The 21,355-nt window shown below is 41.6% G+C and overlaps 5 protein-coding genes across 9 annotated transcripts; 2 read left to right on the top strand and 3 right to left on the bottom strand.

The window, feature by feature from the left end:
• Window positions 1-12: 12 nt before the first annotated feature.
• Window positions 13-8,290, bottom strand: Homer (homer protein). 3 transcript variants are annotated; one of them, XM_071791304.1, is made up of 7 exons: window positions 7,972-8,290; window positions 6,662-6,818; window positions 6,448-6,579; window positions 5,979-6,227; window positions 5,742-5,885; window positions 5,378-5,653; window positions 13-5,241 (listed from the first exon to the last, which is right to left on the bottom strand). In XM_071791304.1, exons 1-7 carry the CDS (start codon window positions 7,995-7,997, stop codon window positions 5,056-5,058), a joined length of 1,170 nt encoding a protein of 389 aa, XP_071647405.1. In that variant the 5' UTR covers window positions 7,998-8,290; the 3' UTR covers window positions 13-5,055. The 3 variants fall into 3 exon arrangements, with proteins under 3 accessions (XP_071647405.1, XP_071647406.1, XP_071647404.1); XM_071791305.1 differs by having other exon boundaries at window positions 5,742-6,227; window positions 7,972-8,289; XM_071791303.1 differs by lacking the exon at window positions 7,972-8,290 and adding an exon at window positions 7,504-7,856 and having other exon boundaries at window positions 5,742-6,227.
• Window positions 8,291-9,727: 1,437 nt separating this feature from the next.
• Pngl (N-glycanase Pngl) lies at window positions 9,728-12,650 on the bottom strand. The gene is made up of 6 exons (XM_071791296.1): window positions 12,125-12,650; window positions 11,696-11,967; window positions 11,398-11,616; window positions 11,144-11,318; window positions 10,639-11,061; window positions 9,728-10,412 (listed from the first exon to the last, which is right to left on the bottom strand). Exons 1-6 carry the CDS (start codon window positions 12,344-12,346, stop codon window positions 9,849-9,851), a joined length of 1,875 nt encoding a protein of 624 aa, XP_071647397.1. The 5' UTR covers window positions 12,347-12,650; the 3' UTR covers window positions 9,728-9,848.
• An 849-nt stretch (window positions 12,651-13,499) lies between these two features.
• Window positions 13,500-16,987, top strand: Ilk (integrin linked kinase). The gene is made up of 7 exons (XM_071791298.1): window positions 13,500-14,169; window positions 14,567-14,732; window positions 14,812-15,004; window positions 15,087-15,167; window positions 15,251-15,693; window positions 15,810-16,040; window positions 16,192-16,987. The coding sequence occupies exons 1-7, from the start codon at window positions 14,081-14,083 to the stop codon at window positions 16,336-16,338; spliced, it is 1,350 nt and encodes a 449-aa protein (XP_071647399.1). The 5' UTR covers window positions 13,500-14,080; the 3' UTR covers window positions 16,339-16,987.
• A 596-nt stretch (window positions 16,988-17,583) lies between these two features.
• On the top strand, window positions 17,584-19,424 carry Su(p) (prostaglandin E synthase Su(P)). The gene is made up of 5 exons (XM_071791307.1): window positions 17,584-18,022; window positions 18,106-18,180; window positions 18,379-18,716; window positions 18,797-18,908; window positions 18,987-19,424. The coding sequence occupies exons 1-5, from the start codon at window positions 17,666-17,668 to the stop codon at window positions 19,347-19,349; spliced, it is 1,245 nt and encodes a 414-aa protein (XP_071647408.1). The 5' UTR covers window positions 17,584-17,665; the 3' UTR covers window positions 19,350-19,424.
• On the bottom strand, window positions 19,358-21,333 carry LOC139820782 (uncharacterized). 3 transcript variants are annotated; one of them, XM_071791309.1, is made up of 9 exons: window positions 21,177-21,333; window positions 20,949-21,104; window positions 20,677-20,807; window positions 20,481-20,613; window positions 20,300-20,422; window positions 20,150-20,233; window positions 19,926-20,078; window positions 19,662-19,790; window positions 19,358-19,596 (listed from the first exon to the last, which is right to left on the bottom strand). In XM_071791309.1, exons 1-9 carry the CDS (start codon window positions 21,316-21,318, stop codon window positions 19,487-19,489), a joined length of 1,161 nt encoding a protein of 386 aa, XP_071647410.1. In that variant the 5' UTR covers window positions 21,319-21,333; the 3' UTR covers window positions 19,358-19,486. The 3 variants fall into 3 exon arrangements, 2 of the variants coding, with proteins under 2 accessions (XP_071647410.1, XP_071647409.1); XR_011734109.1 differs by having other exon boundaries at window positions 19,922-20,078; window positions 20,150-20,422; XM_071791308.1 differs by having other exon boundaries at window positions 20,150-20,422.
• Window positions 21,334-21,355: the final 22 nt, after the last annotated feature.

Raw genomic sequence — 21,355 nt, 5'->3', positions numbered from 1 at the left:
AAACATCGAAAAGCCGTCTGAAAATGTTTTATTAAGATTACATATGGCAAGCGAGGCTTCCGTTTCCAATTCCTCAAATTAAAATTCATCTCAACACTTTTTCGGTAAAAAGTGCTTTTTTCCTAGCACATCTGCACCTGTCTTACTCTCTAAATTATCTACTAAAAATTTGTCTAGGTTTATCACCTTTACCACTTTGAGAGATCTCTCGTTATTCAGACTCCTTGTGCGAAAATCGTTCCCTTACACGTTTTCCGCGCTATACAATTACAGTACAGCGAAGAACGCACGAGCTGAATGCTGTAATCATCCGTAATTATGAATGATGAAAACCCGATAATGAATTTCTCACATTTTTGCAGAATATGATACATCGTCTTAACAGTAAAATGTATATTTTCAACATACCGTATAAGGATTTATAAAAGAAAAATTTAACATACAGTACTGAAAAGCCTTCGTCAAATACATCAGAACAGATCTTGATTGACGATTCCGGGTTGTGCGTAGCAAAGGAATCATCTTACACACATTTTCGAATCGTACACGTACGATCCTATCTTACTTATCACCTATCTTTCGACTATACAAGGTGTTCTGCGATATACAATCTTGGATTTCAACATCAACGGACTTGAAATAGATTTTCCCGTAACGAAAATGTCGAGGAAAGTCATATAAAGCGACTATCTAATCCTCAAATCTCAATGTACATTGTATATGTATATTTGTAAGCAAGTTCTTTTCAGTTATTTTATTAGTTCTTTTTAGTTGTCTTTATCGTTTTTCTGAAGCAATCAAAATATGAATAAATAAATTCAACGTCTTTTCAACTACAAAAATAGCAAAGATTAATTAAAATTGAATATGTTATTTGTAAAATATCAAGACAATTCTTTTAAACAGAATATTAAATATTTATTCATATTTTTTTTGATAATTATTATTAAAATTAATTTGTCTAGTTAATGGCACAATACCGGTGAAACCTGCAAACTTAAAACAGAAGAAATGCTACTAATTTCCCAATTTTAGATTCGGAAAAACTTTCTGGACCAAGCTTCGTGCAGAAAAATTTCATTCTGCATTTTTAATTTTCTTTTGAAATAAAATTATCTGACTGTATCGCTAATAACCACCTTGTACAATCAAAGCCGTTTATTATTAACGGTTCTATACAGTGCGTATCAGACATTCTAGATCTCCATAAATGATAAATAAAGAGAATTGTGTGCAGGAACAATACGAATATAACATACAATAAAATTAATTAATTTTGCTATATAATCGGGATTTTACTAAATGTTATTAACATTAAATGCGTAGACGTTGTTAATTATGTTCACGGGTAACTGGTGATCTGTTATATGGGAGTAAAAATAAGAAAGAAAAGGAAGAATTCGAGAAACGCATGTTATGCTAATCGTGTGACGTTCTTGATATGTTTTATGTATCTAACTATTAAACATTTTTGCAGACGCAATTAATACAATGTATTTGCAATACCGGTAATTAAAATATCTCTAACGACAATGCCACTCGCAATAATATATAATGAAGTTATCAATAATATATGTATACAGAGAAAGAGATTTGAGCGATAGTAATAGTAGATTAAGAGAGTGACTTAATAATAGTATCATGATCGCAATAGTAGAAGTAGCGGCAATAGCAATGACAATAGTAATGCTCTTTTAGCCAACGATAATAATAATCATATGTGTTCTGATATTCGTACGATAAAAAATATAACAAACATGCATTTAACATAAATTTCTATATAAAAACGAACTGCAAAAGAGTATACAATCTGCGGCCAAGACGCGACATAAAATTTCTACACATTTTCTCCGATGGGCTCAATACGTAAGTGCGCATATATTAATCACTTAATTATAAATGCGCGCGTTCACGCGGCAATCATTTAACTTCGGTACATGTCATGGAAAATCAAACTATCCCTACATTGTACAGTAAAACGTCGATTATCCGAGATTATAAATTAACACGAAAATTATGAGTAACGATTATTCCAATAGAAAAAAACATTAAATATAGATATACATATTAAATACAAAGTATAATAAAGATAACAAAAAAGAATCCGAGCGAAGAATCTTATAATAAAAGATAATATCCGTAAAATAGTTTAATATAAACTTAAAAATATATGTATAATATTCCTTAAAAACATAAATTCTCTCTCTAATAACAAGATTGTATATAATTCCGTCGATAAATATAACATTGCTTTAAACCCTCCAGTACTGTCGTACAGTCTCAAGCTTGATGTAAACTACAACAAATATCTCTGTAATTAAAATATATTACGATCTAGCGCCAAATGCGATTACGATCTGATGCAAAATTAATGCGATCGTGTTGATAAGCGAGCGTGGATAATAAATTTTACGACGGGGCATGATGCACGAGTACTGCAGGATTCAAAAATCGAAATAAATGTATGTACAAAACGTTCAAGTTCTTCACTGCATTTTCTTTTATCTACGGATTCTTTAACCAGTCGTCCAGGTCAGAGAATTTGCGATCGAGAGGAAATGCGTGAAACCTGAAATTATTTTCTCTCTATATATATTATATGCTAGCATCGAAACGCAGTTGTGTGAGAGGCGGAGGTTGCGTACTTTAATATTAGATAATGCGTTCAGGGAAGCAGTATTATATTTGTCATACCGATACCGAATATCTTAATCTTTTGTTGGAAGAATATTATTTTTCTTTCTTGTGCTTTCTTTCATCCAGATGGATTATTTCGCATGAACGCTCTTATGAAAACATCTCTCTCACAAACACGCACTTGAGACAGTCGTCGTTCTACTGTATTTTATACATAAGACTGGTGCTCGCATACGACAAATTCAACAATAATTGTATGCATCTTTTACAGAGTGGGACACCTAACTTTACCATCTGAAATATCTTCCACCTAACATGGACAGAAAAAGCTATACATAAAATGTTTCATAAAAAGATTGTACCAGCAAACGTTAGCATATTGTGGAAAATCGATTAATTTTTTACACACAAGATGTAATTCACACCCGAATTTGATGAAAAGGAAAAGTGCAAAATAAATGTTCAATCCAGAGCAAAGACATATAAAAAACGTAGATAGAAAAATATCAAGATAAAAATTATCACAGACACATGCCGTTTCATGTACCAATGTGGTAAATATGATGCGCACATCGTCAGAAACATGAGTAGCATTTTGCACAATAAAATTCGAAGGTGGTCTTATACATATTGTGAAGCATCGATTCTTAAACGACATTCCAGAGAAGACATTATTATGTTCACTTAGTTAATCTACGCTATGCAAACATTTTCTAAAAATTGCGAAAATTTCGTATTTGTCTTTGTCGTCTTACATCTAAAATTGTTCTAAAATTGAATATGTAGTAGAAAAGTAAAAAAGTAACACAAACTGTACTATCATATCATTATAAAACATTAAATTTAATCTAAAGTAGATTAGAAAAAGTAATTACATAGATAAAAGAAATATAAAAAAAGGTATTAATATGACATTTCTTTCCTTTGTTCCTATATATAAATTGCTTGAAATTGATTACTCTTATTGTCCATATTTCTTTTCTATATATACAAGCACTTTATTTGTCTGCTATAGTTCATATAAGTTTATTGGAGCTTTGTAATGTCTTAAATAAATGTAATCAGTTAGCGGAAGTGTAAATAATATCTGACGCTTGCTTCTGAATTAGCCGGACACGTCTAAAGAATTACGAAAGCGATAAGAGCAGTTTTGCAGAGCAGGGAACCGTCAACTTCTTGTAAGTCATTCACGAAGTACTTTTGGAGATTCAATATAAACTTTCTTCACATGCTCGACCACTTTAATATAAGTTTGACTGTATATTTTTAGACACCCTGTATGATCCATAGAGAGACTAAACATTTCAACACTCGGAACAGATTTAAACAATTTAGACATCGTTCAATACAATAGAAAGCTTTAAGCTCTTGTACTTATCCGAAGCTTGAAAAACACCACGGAAAACTTTATATTGTAGTATAAAGTATTTAAATTATTTAAATGTGTCCCACAGTGTTTTCAAATATCTCCCTTATTTACCCGTATCTATAAGTATCTGGTCGACATGTGACGTGGTTTGAGTTCATATTCCTTAAATCACTAGACTCCCATTCAGTTTTCTATTAAGTCACTTGTGAATTCGTCGAGAAACAGCTCTTCATTAATAGTATTCACATTTTGCTAAATATGTATACAATTCTCTTTCAATTCTCAATTTCTGAGAATTACAAATAAGAACACGATTATAAATGTACTACAGTATAACCGAATTATGACCGTAGTAATAACTATTATTACTATATCTACAGTAAAAGTCTACATAGTAATAACTGAACAGTTATTGCTATGTTCCAGAATGAGAGTCTAATAACCGTTGTAAGGAAAGTAATTACCACGTCTCGCAGACTGCGGATAATGCAACAAACTTTCTACATGTGATGCAATGTTTAGGAAAATAATATCGAGGTGAGCATTAAGACGGTTTCTTGAAATTCTCCAGAACTTTTGTTTAAAAGAAAAGCACGGGAAACTTCTGTTAACTCTGGTAAGAAAACCAATCAACTTTTAGAAACAGAATCAAGTGCAAACTCAACTGGATTCGTAGTTTCTAAAATCACATATACTCCGTGTAGAAGGAAAAAAAGCAGATGGTAAAGTCAGTGTCCTATTCTGTATAACAATAGCACGATTATGGCACAAAACTTATCCTTAAAAAAAAAAGAGAAAGAAAGAAAGCTTTAAACAGGTCAGGTCGATGCAATTTAAATACATGTTCAGGGAGCAATCTCTTCTGTAGTGTACTATTTTCGAGACAATTATCTCAGTATTCTATAATTTTTCTGCTCAATTTTTCTCTTTGTTCTCAGAACTTCTCTCTCTCTTTGTTATTAATCTATATCGTCCATTCGTACATCGCGCTTACAGTAAATACAAAAGACCTAAGAGAGGCACTCTTAGGTATCCCCTATGGTGCAAACTTAGGTTTGCAATGTATTTGTGATTTCTCGATGTACCGTTACCAAATCCTGTATGTAGCCAGCTAATCTGGCGTTTAACGTATCCAAATTTTGTTTTTGAACTTTATTTGCACTCAACGCAAGTTCTAATTGTTCATGAACTACATTCAACATCTCGCGGAGTTCCGCATTCTCCTTTTGTAGAGCCTTGCAAAACAAAAAAAGGAGATATTTCGTTATTAATATAATTAAAGAAATATTCGTTAATCAAATATGACTCGATGAAACGTCAACGTGAACGCGAACACCGATCATCAGGCTTCAGCAAGCTCCGTGTACATACCACAAAATCCTTATTCTTGGTGGCCATAGTGAGAGCTTTGATTTCATCGTTTCGCGTTCTCAGCTCGCTTTCCAATGCTTCGACTCTCAATCTCAGTGCCTCGCTATTTCCTTCCGCGATCTTACCAGCTTCCAAGTCGGCGTATTTAAGCTTTATTTTGGCATTTTCCTCTTTGTACAATTGCAGCTGCCTCTTCCATTCGTCAACATTAGCCGTGGACTCCTGTAACGCGCTCGTCAATCTGGCATTGTTAGTTTTAAGGGTAGTCAATTCAACCTGTAATAACACGTCACAGTATTTTATTATCTATAACATTATTTATATAACTATAAAAGTAGGATACACATTCTTCCGGAATTCGTACCTCCCATTTCTTGGCGTTAGCAGAACTTTGAGCTAGAGCAAGTTTCAGCCTGTCGTTTTCATACTTGAGCTGCACCTCAGCCGATTGTCCTTGCGTTGAGCTCAATTGCCCCGATTTCCCTTGATGTTGCGGACTTTCTGTACTCTGAGAAACACTCTGTGATCTTGAATGGACTGCGTTTTTCAATTCGTCGTCCAGTTTATTCTGAAAACTACCAGGTAAAGGACTGCTGCTTACCGAAGATACACTGTTCTGAGCGGAAATCATATTGGCATTCGGATTCTGGTTGTTCGACGACACGTTGGAGTTAATCATCGAGGAGTTGGGCGGATCTATGAGATCCTGCTCCGACGACGGCATACCCGATCGGGACGTAATCGGGCTGACGTTCGCGCTGGTGGCCGGCGTGACCGAAGAGCTGTTGGACTGCAGCTTGGCGCTGGCAAGCTTCGTGGCTTCCTTCACCTCGTGAAACTTCTCGATGAACTGTCAACGAAGAACATCTCCTCTGAGAGCGTGATACACGAAGATTTGCAGATTATATCAGACTACGAATTGGGATTGAGATTGGATTGAAATTTAATCAATCAGAATAAAGAAAACTAACTCCAAGTTTAGTAAACTTTGCTCTAATAGGGGAAATTTCAATCCAATCTCAATCCCAATCCGTAGTCTGATCACGGCTTTAAAGGACTGCCACACAAACCTTTCCCAATTCGGCCTCGGACGCGAAACCCAAGCCGTACACGGTGTTCGCCCTGACGTCCGACCACTGGCCGAATTTCTGCGACGTCTTGGTGAAAGTCATGTTCGGGGTAATTGTGCTATTGATGACAGGCTGAAGAAAAGGAGGAGACAAGTGATTTTAGACGTTCGTTTCCGTTTCTACTCTCTAGATAAGAGCGTCGCTCTCAAATTACCTTTGTTCCTTCGATCGAGATTATTCTGTATAAGCTCCTGGTGGAATCGTAAAAGAACGACACCGATATTGCTGCCGATGACGCCGGTACCCAAGACCGCTTGGTCTTGGGATCGATGTGAAACACGTGCGCTTTGCACATGAAAATTGGTTGTTCACTGTAATCAATTATGAATAATGTCAAGGGAGTGCGTATCCATGGTCTTTCATACACATATGACACAAAGCATCTATTTTTAACCGACCCAGTTAACGCGAGTGCATATTTACAGATGTACGGCGCGGAATTGTTGCAAACTTGTGACGCGGAAGGAAGCGTGTAAAACAGGACTCGCGATGAAAGAGAGCCGTTATATCTATCAATAAAAGGACAGTCGACGTTATCTAACATTTCAATTATTTCAAATATTAACAAAGTAAAATAGAAAAGCGACGTTTTATCAAACAATACATCACTTTATTAAGAAAACTCTTATCGCTTTTGATTTTCAAGAAACAAATTCTCTTAAACGAGATACAGGACAATAATTAAATAAACGCCGAGTGACTTTCAGATGAAAAAAACGTCGCCGCGGGCGGGAGGAAAGAAAAGGGTTGACGCGTCACAATTGCCGTCATAAATAATCTCGCGTAGGAAAATATTCTATTGCGGGTATTTAAAAAAAAAAAATTCTCAGTTTCCGAGCGCGGTTCGAAATCTTTGTTCCAACCGGACGGATCGAAACCCCCTTCCTCCGGCGGGCGAGAAGAACGGAAAGTTCTCAGCCCCCGCAGTTTCTCGCGGAAGAAGGGAAAGGGTTGACATTATATCCGGCTGCTCTCGGTACATAATTATACCATTACCCGGATACGCGCCGCATCAGTGTCAATCGGGCCGGCGGTCAGGCGCGCGGGGGGAGAGACGGAATATACGCAGCGTAGGGAGACGCGGCGCTGCGTCGCGACGCGGGGGGACAGAGACTCGTCGTCGTCGTCGTCTTCTTCCGCATCTTCGGACTCGGAGCGGCGGGGCCCGGCAGAGGCAGAGAGGCAGGCAGCGTGCACGCGCGACCGGGGATGCCGGCGACAGGCGCGGCGCGCACACACACACACACGCATACAGATGCACACACCCTCCGGAGGGCGGAGGGAGAGGATTAATTCCGTCGTAACCGCGCCGCGCGGCGAGTACACGCGGCCACCTTCGCACACCCTTAAAAGGATCGGCGGGTGTCGGCGAGAGAGAGACTGGCGGAGGAGAGGAAGGAAGGAAGGCGACTAGGCGACTGCATCTTGGGCCGGCCCCCGCGGGGAGCCGGCACTTCGACTTACCCCATTGTCTCCTTGCCCGATGTCATATAAGAGGCTGGTGGCGGGCCGTGCAGTGTCGCGCGCCCTCGTGAAATCGTGCCGTGCCGCCGCGCGTTCAACGGTGCGCGGCGCGGATGCGAGCGAGCTGGTGCGTGCGAGCGAGCGCGCGCCCGGCTATTTTCGGGCCCGGGCGAAAGGCGAGGAACTCCGGGAGTGGACGACGACGGTCGCGTACCGCGCGTGCGAGGGCTGGGATCCGTGCGAGTTGACAGCCGCCATCGGCCAAAGCTCCCCACCCCCCGCCCGTCGTCTCCCTCTCGCACGCCCCGGCGCCCGGCGCCCAATCGCGCTCCCCAGCTCCCCTCGCTCGCTACCGCGGACCGCGGCGCGGCGTGCGGCGGCGGCGGCGACGGTGGCGGTCACGCGACGGCATGAACGTAGCCGAGTCGCGCCGCGCCGCGCGGTGTCCACCTGGGGTTCTCGATCGATTTTCCGGCGTAGGGCAGACACGCCGTCAACCTCGCCCGCGGCGCCGTCGAATATCCTAGTATCCTCTGCCGGAATATTCCACCGAGCGGCGACTTCCCGCGGAAAGCCGCCGCGGAATCCTCAAGACCCGAACGCAACGACGCGATAAGCGGCGATTTGAATGGCGCGGGAGCAATAAGCAATCGAAAGAAAAAACTGTATAGGGAAGTCGCGAGCCCCTCGCGCGCCGAAGTTTGCCGTTCGACGCCTTCGGTTGGCAGCGAGGCCGTCGGCGTTCGATTTTCGCTTCCCGACTCCCCGAGAGCGATTCCGGGCGAACTTCAATTAATTTAGCCGGCAATTAACTCGACGACGTCAACTATCTCGTCAAACGAACAGAATTGTCAATTAAGGTTTCGTCGCTTGACATATGGAAAAAAGAGAATTAAATGAGAGAGGAGGAATAATATAATTAGAGACTTTGCCGCGAGCAGTTCCGCCATTTGAATTAGTCGCTAATTAAGTCGGAGTTGTGCTCGGAATCATGTTAATTTTGTTTCTGACGCGACACTGCTGGAAAAGTGGTTATTGCTTTATTTAATATCCTTTTTATTTGTTTTATGCCATTAATTTATAATTATTTTGATTGTTACTGTTCAAAGATGTACATGGCGTGTTCTTTTTCCAATGCTTTTCAAACAGATTTTTTTTTTAAGTTTCTAAATGCACCATCAATGTGCATTTACTCTGCGCTAAGCGAATTTTACAGAAATGAATAATAACAGAAATAAAAGTAATAAATAAATAAATTCGGTTTATTAAATCATATTGAGGTTTAAACATGATTTAAATGCAGTTAATACATTTCAATTCAAGAATCACATTAGTTTAGTATAATTCTTGAATTGTGGAATATATTAATTGCAAATAAATCATAATTAAAACTAGGCATGTTAAATTATCGTAAAATAAAATTATAATTATGATGAAAATCCAGTCCTTTTAAAAATATACAATGTGTGCATGGATGTGTGTTTCTAGTTAATATGAAAACATATCTTTAATATAACATCTTTCGTTTATAACAATATATGAATAATAGTTGTACGTTAGGGAAAATAAAAGAATTAAGTTATTAACTTAGCGAACGAGCATCAAAAATGCAAATATATCTCGCTCACATACTCGGGAAATTTCACAATAACCCTTCGCACTTTTAATATACCTACATAATTTATGCAGACGATTGATATTGATTTGATTGGTCACCATTGTATCAAGTTAGATATCTTTATCATAACACAACAGATAATGCAAAACCATGCTGTATTTTATATAACGTAAATCTCATCACGAAGAGGAGATCCTCGGGGAGATCATACAAGCAATTCAATCTACGAAAGTTGAACAAGAGCGTGTATAGCTTAAAATCATACGCCATGGTTCTTCAATTGAATGTTAATTATCATAGACGGTTTCTCGGTGTTGTTCAGGCTCTGGCGAAAGAGTTGAGCGTGCTGCCAAGCTTCCTGACCTCGTCCGCCGGACAACGTTACGATCACGTTCAGTCGCACCGCCCCTCTCACTTCTTCCGTGCGGAAGCCGTCGCAGCTGGGAACGGCTACGACGACCGCTCTGCCGTCGTCGAAGGTAGCCTCGATCTCCCAGGACACCTTGGCACCTTGAAACACCTCCGACGTGGCTTTCAGAGCGAACGTCTCTAGACGCGATTCGGAATTGGCGATTTCGAAGGTCCACTTAACACGTCCGCGTTCCGCCTGTGGCGACCGCGCCAAGTAAACCATCTTCCAGTCGTTCTCCACTTTACGGAAGATCCCACCCTCCGTGGCGTTCATCCCTTCCAGCCATCCAGATTTTCGTTCCAGAACAGCGTTGTCGCGCACAACGTGATATAGATCTTCAACGACGTTGTACCGCAGCTCGAACGTTTGCCCGTATTTGGAAATGTCCCATACGTAGCTCTTTCCCTCGGCCTAATAAAAAGAATTCAACGATTGAATGACGGAAGCTCTTATTAGAAACTATTTTTTAAAACGTAAGACCGATAAAAACATACGATTCTATTTATTACATATATTTATTTCGTATATATGCATTTTATTTCGAGAAGAATATAAATCGAAAGATCTTCCAAGTATTTTATGCTGTTATATTGCAAAATTTAACTTGCTGGTTCCGAAGTTTCAGATATATTCGTACCTGCGTGACTTCGCCTCGTGCCAGTCTCCACATGAGAGAGCCCGAGGTTCGTCCCTCGTAGGCTTCTTCGTCAGAATCCTTATTCCGCGAATTTGGAATGTACAGCATATCGGCAAGCTCCAGCAGTTTCCGCTTGACGACGTACTCTCTACGCGCACGGCTGTAACCGGCGGAGTTTTGCCGCTGATGGGTCAACGATTGGAGCAAATGTGTTAAACTCTGTTCGGAGCAGGCTCTTCGCCTCTTCATAACGGCTTGCTGGTCTCGCGTATAACGCCATGTGACATCCTGCACCTCATCCTTAGAATAGGCTATTATGTATGTCAACTTCTTTTGCCATCCCCTTTCGTACATCAACGGCTTGTCTATGACGTTTTCGCACGGGTCTACGTGGACCCATCTCTTGTTCGACGCCGACCATATCTGAGAGCGAAGAAACGAATTACGTCTACGAGTTACGATTACAGGATACACCTCGAAACCAATAAACCGTAATTCGACGTACCTCCGTCCAGACGTGATCCGTCTCATCGCATATAAATCGCGCGTCGTAGCCTAAGGACCGGCATAAAAGGGTGAAGACATTCGCCCATTCCCCGCAGCGACCGCGTCTCAGGCTCAGCAGTGGCTCTGGATGCGTATAACGAGGAAATTCGACAACTATATTGCACTTTTGACATCTAAGATTGAATTAATGTCACAAATGATATTTGCACAGACGCTCGCGATACGAATGTGGTTTTGTCGGAGAAATTTTACCTGTGCAATTCTATCCTTGAGCAACGAGGATCCGTAGATTGTATCACATTTTCGTACGTACATTCGGTGGAGCACGTCGGGCACGTCGGGCTGTTAACCCATTCAAAAAATTCGTGCTTAAACCAGCGTAGAAGCTCGATCAGGAATAAATCCTTGGCTATCAATTCTGCCTCGAATTGCGAAGAGGTAGCTTCAGCTGTATTGTCTGACTTAAAAGATCTGCAAACGTCAGATAAAAACGTAAGCGTACAAAGATAAGTTTTATCACGGAGAAGATAAAGAATGCAGATTGCATTACTTTTGCAAATCCCTTATCTTCGTCATCGTTGCGATTTCTAATTGTACAATGGGTACGACTTGTTTGGCCTTTCTTTGCAGATTTGGATCCTCGTAGTACATAACACTACGAAAATGTCCAACGATTCCATCGAAGAACGCCTTCTGCGCCGTAGACGTCTTGTCAATGTCGTCGGTTATAGGACTGCTCCCTGTCGCGGTGCACAGCAGTCTTGATAGACTCTGGAGCTTCGAGAGGGACGCGTTTCGCGGTAAGAATATGCGTTCTCCATCCTGTGGAGCATTTAATACATTGACAGCTTAGCTTTGACAAATATCCATAGCATTTAAATTTAAATGGCAAACGTGTACATCATTAATTTAGGATATTTCTGTCTCAGCAATAACCGGAGCCAGAGAAAGCGGGAGAACGTTGAGATCGAGTACAGACCTCCACGTAGCCGACGTCGAACAGGCACTCCATGGCACCGATGGCCGGCAGAAGTTTCTCAACAACGACCTCGTCGTCGAGACGCAGCTCGCGGGACCTGTAATTGCTCGGCGATCTCAGGACATTCCGGCAGATACTCAGCAGTGCTCGTCGAGCTTCGTCACGCACATCATCCGCATTCTCCTCCAGAGACTTCACGCAACGCTCCAGGTTCTCGTCCATGTCGACGTGGCTCGCACGTTCGATGGTTCGAACAGCCGCTGATCATCTGTTCGCGATCGCCGTCGGACGCCCGCCTGTCATCATTTTTGCTGACTCCTCGCGCGTCGCTGGTAGCTAGGGATACAAGATGAGCTTACGGCTGTCAGTCCGCGCGAACCAGCTGCATCAGAAACGAGACAGACGCAGGCGCGTGGATTCGGACGAGAGGAGGAAGGCACGAGAGAGGTACACCGACAGGTTTTACCGACGGCAAACGAACCACGAGCTTTGCCACGAGCCTGCGATGGATGAGGACGGATCTAGACGGCGTCTCGTGGAGGACATTTGTTCTCTCATCTGTTGCTCCATTAAATGCTTCATTAAAAATACTCGTTCGGACACGGCGAAAAGGAGGATAACGGTGTCCGCCCACCATAGGCTGCTGGTCAGCTGGTGTGGGCCCGAACGAGGACGCGGATCACTCGAAAATCGGATGGGGATACGCAACAAAGAGGAGCCAATGTGTGCGCTCGGAGTTTCAGCTTGCTTCGGACAGCTCGATGATTTAAAATCAAAATTTATCATACATATAATATGTATGTATATGTATATATTAATAATGTATGATATTTTGTAATTTTTAAAGATATATATATATATAATAAAATGTGCATTATACTGATACAAAATTTATCAACATAAAGAATTTCTTAATTTATCAACATGGTCGAGATAAATTGACCGTTACAAGTTATCGTTGCAATTTTCACACAGTATCGCTAAAATTAACAATCTTTAACATGGACAAAAGCATTAGGAAAACAAAAATTACTGTGGAGAGAATACGCACTATTTAAAATCTGAGAATTGCAGAATTCGGGATTTTAAATCACAAAAATTAAAAGTTTTGTAAATCGACAAAGTATCAAGAGAAATAGTCGACGAAGAGGATGCACTATCTAAAATTCCAATTTTCCAAAATTCCAAGAATTGCGATTAAATATTTAAATGTTTGATTTTTTTTAATTGAAAGATACAAAAATAATCTTATTCTAATTTATATAATATATGCTATACTTGTGGCTATACGCAATGTTAGTTTTTTTTTTATTGAAAGATACAAAAATAATCTTATTCTAATTAATTTACATGGAGCTTATAGAATATCGATCATGCAATAAACAATACCTTCCGCATTACAACGCAAGATCCGCATTATGACGCGAGAGAAAGAGAGAGAGGACATCACGTGGATGTCCTCATCTACTGTTCGAAGCTTGCCGAAGCTACGAGCGCACACGTTACACACACACGTGCCTTCATCTCTTCGTGTGCGTATTCCCACCACGTGAGCCGTGTTTTTAAATGTCCACATTCTGGCACCATTGATGTCGACTGGTGTGGGCTGACTTTTATGTGCGTGTCTCACCGTCGGAGCGCCGTCGGTTCGTATATGGTCACTCGCGTGAATCGGCGCGCGATCACGCGACTTTCGAGGGCCGAATCCGCGAGATGCGCTCTTCCGATTGATTCGGAAGTGTTCCTTTGCCTTCCTCTTGGAAGAAATAACATCGTCGTTCGCACGCACGCGGTGCGTAACGAGGTTGCCGCGTTGGTATTAGTGTCAGGAACATGGCTATATTTAGCGTATGACGGCTGGCCGTTTCGGAGCACGAACGACTCGATATAGCTCGCTCGCGGCGTCGCGTCACCTGTGTGTTTACGGCTCTTCCAGTTCATGATAACAGCGCGAAAATGGAGGATATATTTCAGTGGTGTCGCGAGGGAAACGCTATGCAGGTCCGTGTCTGGTTGGACGACACGGAGCACGATCTCAATCAGGGGTAACTACTCCAATAACTCCTTTTTTGGACAGGACTCGCTGTGTCGGATGTTGCGGTTTCTCTGGCTCTATAATTAGGCTGGCTGGACGATTTGAACGATTCTGTAAAGAGTATTCTTTATGAGAAACGTCTTCTGAGTATTCCAGGAAGCACAAATGGATTAAAAATTCGTCTAGAATTCGATCACCAAAATAACTGAATAAATATGTATGATTACAATGGAATGTAGCATTTTATCTGCAATGACTTTAGATTTTGTTCATTGAATGAAACGAAAACTGTTCAAAATATTTAAAAAACCTACTTACGTTTGACCGCAATTGCTCGATACAATAATTTGGACTTTAATGTCGTCTCCTGGCAAAATGTTTCATTATTAAACATGTTCTGTGTGCAGAGATGATCACGGGTTTAGTCCGCTTCACTGGTGCTGTAAGGAAGGTCACATAAAGTTAGCAGAGTTGCTAGTTAGCAGAGGGGCACGCGTTAACGCCACCAACAGAGGGGACGATACTCCGTTGCATCTGGCCTCGGCGCACGGACACAAGGAGATAGTACAGTTGGTAATGAGAAAGGAATTTAATAACGCTGTTCTGGATTATTTACCTGTGTAAAGCGGATAACGTACGACTTGACTTGCAGTTGCTGAGAAACCGTGCCGACGTAAACGTCACGAACGAACATGGGAACACCGCTCTGCACTACGCTTGCTTCTGGGGAGATCAGGCGGTTGCGGAAGAATTGGTCGCGGCCGGTGCTCTCGTGTCCATCGCGAACAAGGACGGCGACACTCCCCTCGACAAGGCCAGAGGTGTTGTGGCCAAGAGATTGCACGGTACGCGAAGATTTGCGCATTCTGAATTAGTTCTTCCATTTCCGTCGCACTCGCACGCCGAATATATTTCTCGTTTCGTTAGATTTGGCAGTGGAATATGGACAAGACTTGAAGAAGATACAGTTCAAGGATCAGAGCTGGTTAGGACTGAAGACCAGGAGTCGTAAGTATTTCTTAAATCTTTAAAAAAAAAGGGTCGTACAAGCGTATCGGTGTACGTTGTATTTTCCTTGTGTTATTTTCCAGGAGATGCGACTCTCTCGAGGCACAAAGGGATCAGTATGGCGGACCTGGCCCTCCATATGCACCTCGCGAGCACACCGAGCGGCGAAACCTGGAGAGGCCGATGGCAGAACAACGATATCGTCGCCAAGATACTGAACATCCGCGAGTGTACCGCGCGCATTTCCAGGGATTTCAACGAGGAGTTCCCGAAGCTGAGAATCTTCTCGCACCCGAACGTTCTGCCGGTCCTCGGTTGCGTGAATCAGCCGCCGCAGTTGGCGACCGTCTCCCAGTATATGACGCGCGGCAGCTTGCACCGGCTCCTGCACGGCGGGACGGGTGTCGTCGTGGACACGGCGCGTGCCCTCCGATTGGCCCTCGACGTCGCCAGAGCTATGGCTTTCCTTCACGGTTTGGATCGGCAGAACAGATGCAGATTCCACCTCAACAGCAAGCATATAATGGTGAGTTCTGGACAGTCGGTAATTGTACGAGTACTTGGATGTTTAAATATGCTGCAAATGTAGAATGCCGCGAATATGTTTATTCTAATGTGCAATCGTGTTACGTTCAATTTCAGATCGACGACGATCTAACAGCTCGTGTGAACATGGCGGACGCGAAGTTCTCTTTCCAAGAAGTCGGGCGAATTTATGAGCCGGCATGGATGTCGCCGGAGGCTCTGAGCAAGCGTCCAGCGGACATCAATCACGAGGCTAGCGATATGTGGAGCTTCGCCGTTCTCCTGTGGGAGTTGGCGACCAGAGAAGTACCGTTTGCGGATCTATCGCCTATGGAATGTGGCATGAAGGTGTGGGCGGGCAATACATAATCAATTACTTTAAAAAGAAATTACGATGCATTATGATTCCCTTACTTTTCCTCTGTAATTGAGAAAAAATATCTTTTCGTATAGCGATCCTCATATGAGCATTGAATTAAAGGCTAATAATTTATTTTAGATTGCCCTGGAAGATTTACGCATAAGCATTCCGCCGGGCATTTCTCCGCATCTCGCAAAGCTCATTCGAATTTGCATGAACGAGGATCCTGGCAAACGACCGTCCTTCGACATGGTTGTGCCGATCCTTGATAAGATGAAACGCTGAAATATACTCGACGTAAAGTAACACAGTCGGAAGAATCAACGGGGATACATCCAGAGATTTAATAGTGCCTAAAGAATCTCTATATTTATTACTGCCTGAAGAATTATTAACAAACGATAGAATATTTTTGTATGTACCGCTATATATTCCGCAAGTGGATGAATACTGCCTTTAAAAACCTTTAGAAACCAACTGCCTTTAAAAACCAAGTTTTAAACGGACTAATTTTTATCTATTTATATTTAATGTATTCATAAAACGAATTTTTAAATGCGTAGCTCGAATTTTGTCCATTTGGCGTATCCGACGTGAAATCGCCGGGACTTTTAATATAAAAAGAATAGGGAAATAGTGCTATTTACACACACTAGAGAGCATATTTTTTATAAAATGTTGGTGACACATTTTCTGCCCGAGTGTCACTAGATATATTATATACTGTGAATATTATATTAATTAAAATCAGGATGATTAATAAAACTAAATGTGTAGAACTGTAATATCGGACTCGTTTAGATTAGACGAGTATGTATTTTTCATATATTTAAATAATAATCATGCATGCAAACTTTCATATGTACGAATAAATGTAGATATATATGAACAGTTTTATCGACAAATATACATAAATATATTCGCTGTTACAAGATGCTTAATTCATTGCTTTTCCAGCAGTTATAAAAGAGATCACGCCTTTTCTGGGATACAAAATTTAAGTCAAGCACTTTAAAATAATGGACAGCAAGTATTCTAAGTAACATTTTGTGTCCAATTATTTTTCAACTATGTTTATTATTGATTTGCCTGCTCTTTCGAATTTATCAAGAAATTATATTCCAATAAACGTATATATTTAATGTATTTTATATAAACATATACATAGTGTGTATCAAGTCAGATTCATAGGCCAATCACGATTATTAATATAATATATTCTTTTAAATTGTTGTATATCATCTAAATTAACGATAGAAGAAAGAACAGAGAACTTTATTTCACTCATCAATATTTTTCATTTTTTTTAAACGAAGAAATAATTTAACAACCATCAATTTGATGCCTGGAGTTTAAGCTAAAAGGCATTGAACGTTGTGGCATCGTTTTCCCGCATAAGAACAATCTCTATTCTTTTTTCTTTCTAGGTGTCATGGAAAAATAGTCTAAAAAGGATATAAATTAACAAAACATTGTCATAAGGCTGTACGTGACTATTGGTGTATACACTCCGTATGCATACACACAAACAAAAAACACATACACAACATGGACAGGCACACGGACTACACGGTCTACATATTTACACAAACGTCCTTCATCCGTGTGATCCATGTGTCGCATTGCCGTGCGCCAGGGTTGGTCAGGCTTATCCGATAACCTAGAAATGAATGCGGCACGCAAGCTCACCCGGTTCGCGGAAAGGGCGAGGTTTCTAAAAAAGTACTACTTCACCAGCCAGAATGGCATCATCGGCATCCCCGGGTCGTTCTGCACGATGGTACAGCAGCCGCAGAGGACGCACGGTCTGGTGAAGCTCGGTGTGATCGGAGCGGTTACCGGCACCGCGGTAGGCGCGGGTTATGCCTACTACAAGATCAACGAGGCCCGGGAGAACATCGCCCTGGAGGGAACGCAGTTGGAGACTACGTTGCTGAAGTATAAGCCGCCTGTCACTCCGTCCAGGAAGGTACGCCGACGATCGCTCTCGTGAGAAAAAATGGTAAAAAATGTTACTCCGCTTGCATTAACGATCCGCTTATTCTGTTCCAGATTGCGTCTCCAGTGGATGCCACCGGTTTGAAACTCACGTTATTTCAGTATCAAACATGTCCTTTCTGCTGTAAGGTAGGTAAAAGAACTTTCAGGCAGTAGAATTCGTCCTTAAGTTCATCTTTCCTTCTCTGCTTTGATGCTTCTTCAACAAGCGAGAAGTCAATAATTCTATCCATGTTCACAGAACAATATAGATACTTGATAAGCCAATCCGTTAAGTTAATCTGAAATCAATTGTATTAAGTTAATCTGAGATTTATTATACTCCAGGTTAGAGTGTTCTTGGATTATTATGGGATATCTTACGATATTGTGGAGGTAGATCCAGTGCTGCGAAAGGAAATCGGATGGTCCTCGTACAAGAAGGTTCCAATTCTCTTGACCAAGGTGGAAGGGGGCTATCAGCCCTTGAATGACAGCACCATGATAGTGTCGCTTCTCGCCTCCTACTTACACGATACGTCTCACAAGATTGAGGAATTGGCTAACTATTACCCAAGCGTGGCTATGCACGATGAAAATGGCAATTTTAAATACGAGATCATAAACAAGTATTTCCTCATGTTCAATAAGCAGCTTCCAAAGGACAGGTCGATGAACGAAATTACGTACGTGAGATTTGTTTAATATTCACGATTCGATAATTGATAACATTCTTATAGCCATTTTACTACTTCTTTGTGTTTAGCGAGGAACGTAATTGGAGGAAATGGGCAGACGAGGTGTTCGTCCACACTCTTTCGCCAAACGTCTACAGAACCCTCGATGAATCCTACAGAACTTTCAATTGGTTCTCGGAAGTGAGTCTATGAACAGTAAAAAAAAAATACACGCGGAAACAATAATGTAAATGAGATTAAAAATTATTTTTACTGTAGGTCGGCCAATGGAAGGAGTACTTCCCAACGTGGGAGCAAATGTTAATAGTGAACGTGGGTGCGACGGCAATGTGGTTAATAGGGAAGAGACTCAAGAAGAGGCACCGGCTAAAAGACGACGTGCGACAATCGTTGTACGACGAGGCGAATTACTGGCTGCGTGCCATCAAGGCGCGCGGTACAACGTTCATGGGCGGCAGCAAGCCCGATCTGTCCGATCTTGCTGTCTACGGCGTTTTAAAAAGTATCGAAGGCTGCGACGCTTTCCAAGATTTGTTGACCCACACGAACATCGGCAATTGGTACAACGCTGTGAAGGAGCAAGTTGAGACACATTCTGGTAGCGTGAATTTGAGTAGATAATACATTAATTTCCATGTGTATAGAGTTATTTATTTACATAATAAATCGGGCTTAAGCATTTTAAGAATAAAATGATATTATTTCCCCATCAGAGAAAATTCACATGTAGTGTATGTATTCATAAATAGTAGTAGTACTTAAACTGCGCAAGGCAGCTGACGAAACATAAGTCGGAATCCTTTGTTTTGGACCTCTTGCACCTCATCGCCGTTGGTAACGACGTAAAGTACGAACGGCTTCAAGTTCGCTAAAAAGTTCAGTGAAAAAATATAGTACCTCTGTAACATATAACGTAGCATTACGATTACCTACATGTTTTAGTTATAAATCCATTTCCGCAAAATCTATCTGTATTAACGGCAACGCCATTTTCACGCGGGTCGGGTATAATCACGAAATCGTTGATGCAGCTATCTCCGGATTCTGCCACCAAGTCCGTACCTGTTGATGATACGTGATAATTAAACGCTGGGGCAAACAGCGAGATATTCTGCGATCGTGCGAAGCATATCCGATGCGATAAATTAATTTTTGTTAGATTTACGCAGAAAATTTTCAAGGAAAACAATGACCTGCCTATTATGTCCGAACCAATCGTTCCTGTGTCTCCAGAAACGGAAAAGGAGAATATATCTGCTTGCGACCACTCGATGCTGCAGTATCCCAGAGCCATCCTGACGCACACGCCGTAACGATGATTCACCATTTGTCGCGTTCCAATCTGAGGGGCTGAAACAAATCTTTAAACTTTAAACCGTTCATTTATGTTTTGTTCGCTGCGACGTTTGATCGACGCACACCTCGGACATTTTCCGTTGTACCAAAGTTGAAGCTCATCACGGTGCCGGAGACAGTCTTGTAATATTGTAAGCATCCATTGGGAGCTAAAACAGAAGCGAAAGACAGTTTCGCAAGTATCTCAGTGTGATGAGGTAATGATGGAAACGTACCTTTGCACACAGAATCACATGCTATTTGTTGAATCCTTATATTCCAGCGTCGGTCGAACGCGTAATCCGCGTTGGTGTCGACGGATATCGTGATCGGCGTTGCTCCATTGAAGTCGACGTACGCTGAAACAAGTCTAATTAATCTCGCTTTCCTGAAAAAAATTTTCCAAATTGCCTTTACCATGCTGATTGGTGTTCTCTCCGCATATTCGGGGCACCGTGGACGAGCCTCCCGACACCAGAAACACGTCCAAGTCGCAAAATCCAGTTGCATTGGGCTGGGCCCAGGTGGCCTCCAGAAAATCCAGTCGTAACTGCAAATGTGAGAGATGTTAAGACCGCAACTTATTGGAATTGACAACGTGTACGCGCGTTACCTGACATATGTTAGAATTACAGCGCTGCACCGTGATCGTGCATCGTTCTCCGCCGCGATAAGTGATGGGGTATCTCGGGCTTACGAAGTACGTGTTGTTCATGTTGGTGGTGGAACCGCAAGACTTTTGAACTGTAACACGTATAAATTCTGTCATGTTATTTGTAATCATTCGCGCGAGGCATATCCATGTATTTTATAATTAATAAATTATTTTTTCAATTAAAATTGATACATTTTATAATTTCTAATATTTCCTATTGCGCTACTCACACACGCAGCAAGTGCCCAATCCGTTGGCGCACGATCCCGACGGGTTACCGCCGTAATTAATGCATTCTCGCCTCGTGAAGCACGTGCCATTAAGCTGATCGATGCTCGACAAGCACTCGGAGTTAGCGAAACGCACGACGCTGAATAGCGGGAAGACTGAGGGAAGATATCACATCGTTTAAAACGTATATGTCTGAATTGATACTCATTGGTCTTTAAATGACTTACACCTTCCCTGATGATTGGAATGGGTATTATTAAACGATTTGATCTCCGAAGCATCATCTCTCGAGGATTGATCCAAATTAATAGTCTGAACGCTTATGACAGACAAGATAGTAACGCAGCCGGCTAATAGTACGCTGATCATGTCTGGAGATGCGACTGAGATTTCAAGAATTATACTC

The sequence above is a fragment of the Temnothorax longispinosus genome, chromosome 10 (genome assembly GCF_030848805.1).
Source record: "Temnothorax longispinosus isolate EJ_2023e chromosome 10, Tlon_JGU_v1, whole genome shotgun sequence".
Taxonomy (NCBI): Eukaryota; Metazoa; Arthropoda; class Insecta; order Hymenoptera; family Formicidae; genus Temnothorax; species Temnothorax longispinosus.
This window is presented reverse-complemented; position numbering and strand designations above follow the sequence as displayed.

What these genes read in the sequence shown, in the direction of transcription:
- Homer (XM_071791305.1), bottom strand. Translation starts at nt 7,997, where the DNA reads ATGACATCGGGCAAGGAGACAATGGG. An exon ending in TCGGGCAAGGAGACAATGGG is followed by an intron (nt 6,819 to 7,971) that starts GTAAGTCGAAGT and finishes AATTGATTACAG; the next exon opens with TGAACAACCAATTTTCATGT. An exon ending in CCAAGAATAAGGATTTTGTG is followed by an intron (nt 5,242 to 5,377) that starts GTATGTACACGG and finishes TTGTTTTGCAAG; the next exon opens with GCTCTACAAAAGGAGAATGC.
- Pngl (XM_071791296.1), bottom strand. Translation starts at nt 12,346, where the DNA reads ATGGACGAGAACCTGGAGCGTTGCGTGAAGTCTCTGGAGGAGAATGCG. An exon ending in AAGATAAGGGATTTGCAAAA is followed by an intron (nt 11,617 to 11,695) that starts GTAATGCAATCT and finishes TGACGTTTGCAG; the next exon opens with ATCTTTTAAGTCAGACAATA. An exon ending in CGGATCACGTCTGGACGGAG is followed by an intron (nt 11,062 to 11,143) that starts GTACGTCGAATT and finishes CTTCGCTCTCAG; the next exon opens with ATATGGTCGGCGTCGAACAA.
- Ilk (XM_071791298.1), top strand. Translation starts at nt 14,081, where the DNA reads ATGGAGGATATATTTCAGTGGTGTCGCGAGGGAAACGCTATGCAGGTC. An exon ending in TCAACAGCAAGCATATAATG is followed by an intron (nt 15,694 to 15,809) that starts GTGAGTTCTGGA and finishes GTTCAATTTCAG; the next exon opens with ATCGACGACGATCTAACAGC. An exon ending in CTATGGAATGTGGCATGAAG is followed by an intron (nt 16,041 to 16,191) that starts GTGTGGGCGGGC and finishes AATTTATTTTAG; the next exon opens with ATTGCCCTGGAAGATTTACG.
- LOC139820782 (XM_071791308.1), bottom strand. Translation starts at nt 21,318, where the DNA reads ATGATCAGCGTACTATTAGCCGGCTGCGTTACTATCTTGTCTGTCATA. An exon ending in ATTGGGCACTTGCTGCGTGT is followed by an intron (nt 20,808 to 20,948) that starts GTGAGTAGCGCA and finishes TACGTGTTACAG; the next exon opens with TTCAAAAGTCTTGCGGTTCC. An exon ending in GATTGGTTCGGACATAATAG is followed by an intron (nt 19,791 to 19,925) that starts GCAGGTCATTGT and finishes TATCATCAACAG; the next exon opens with GTACGGACTTGGTGGCAGAA.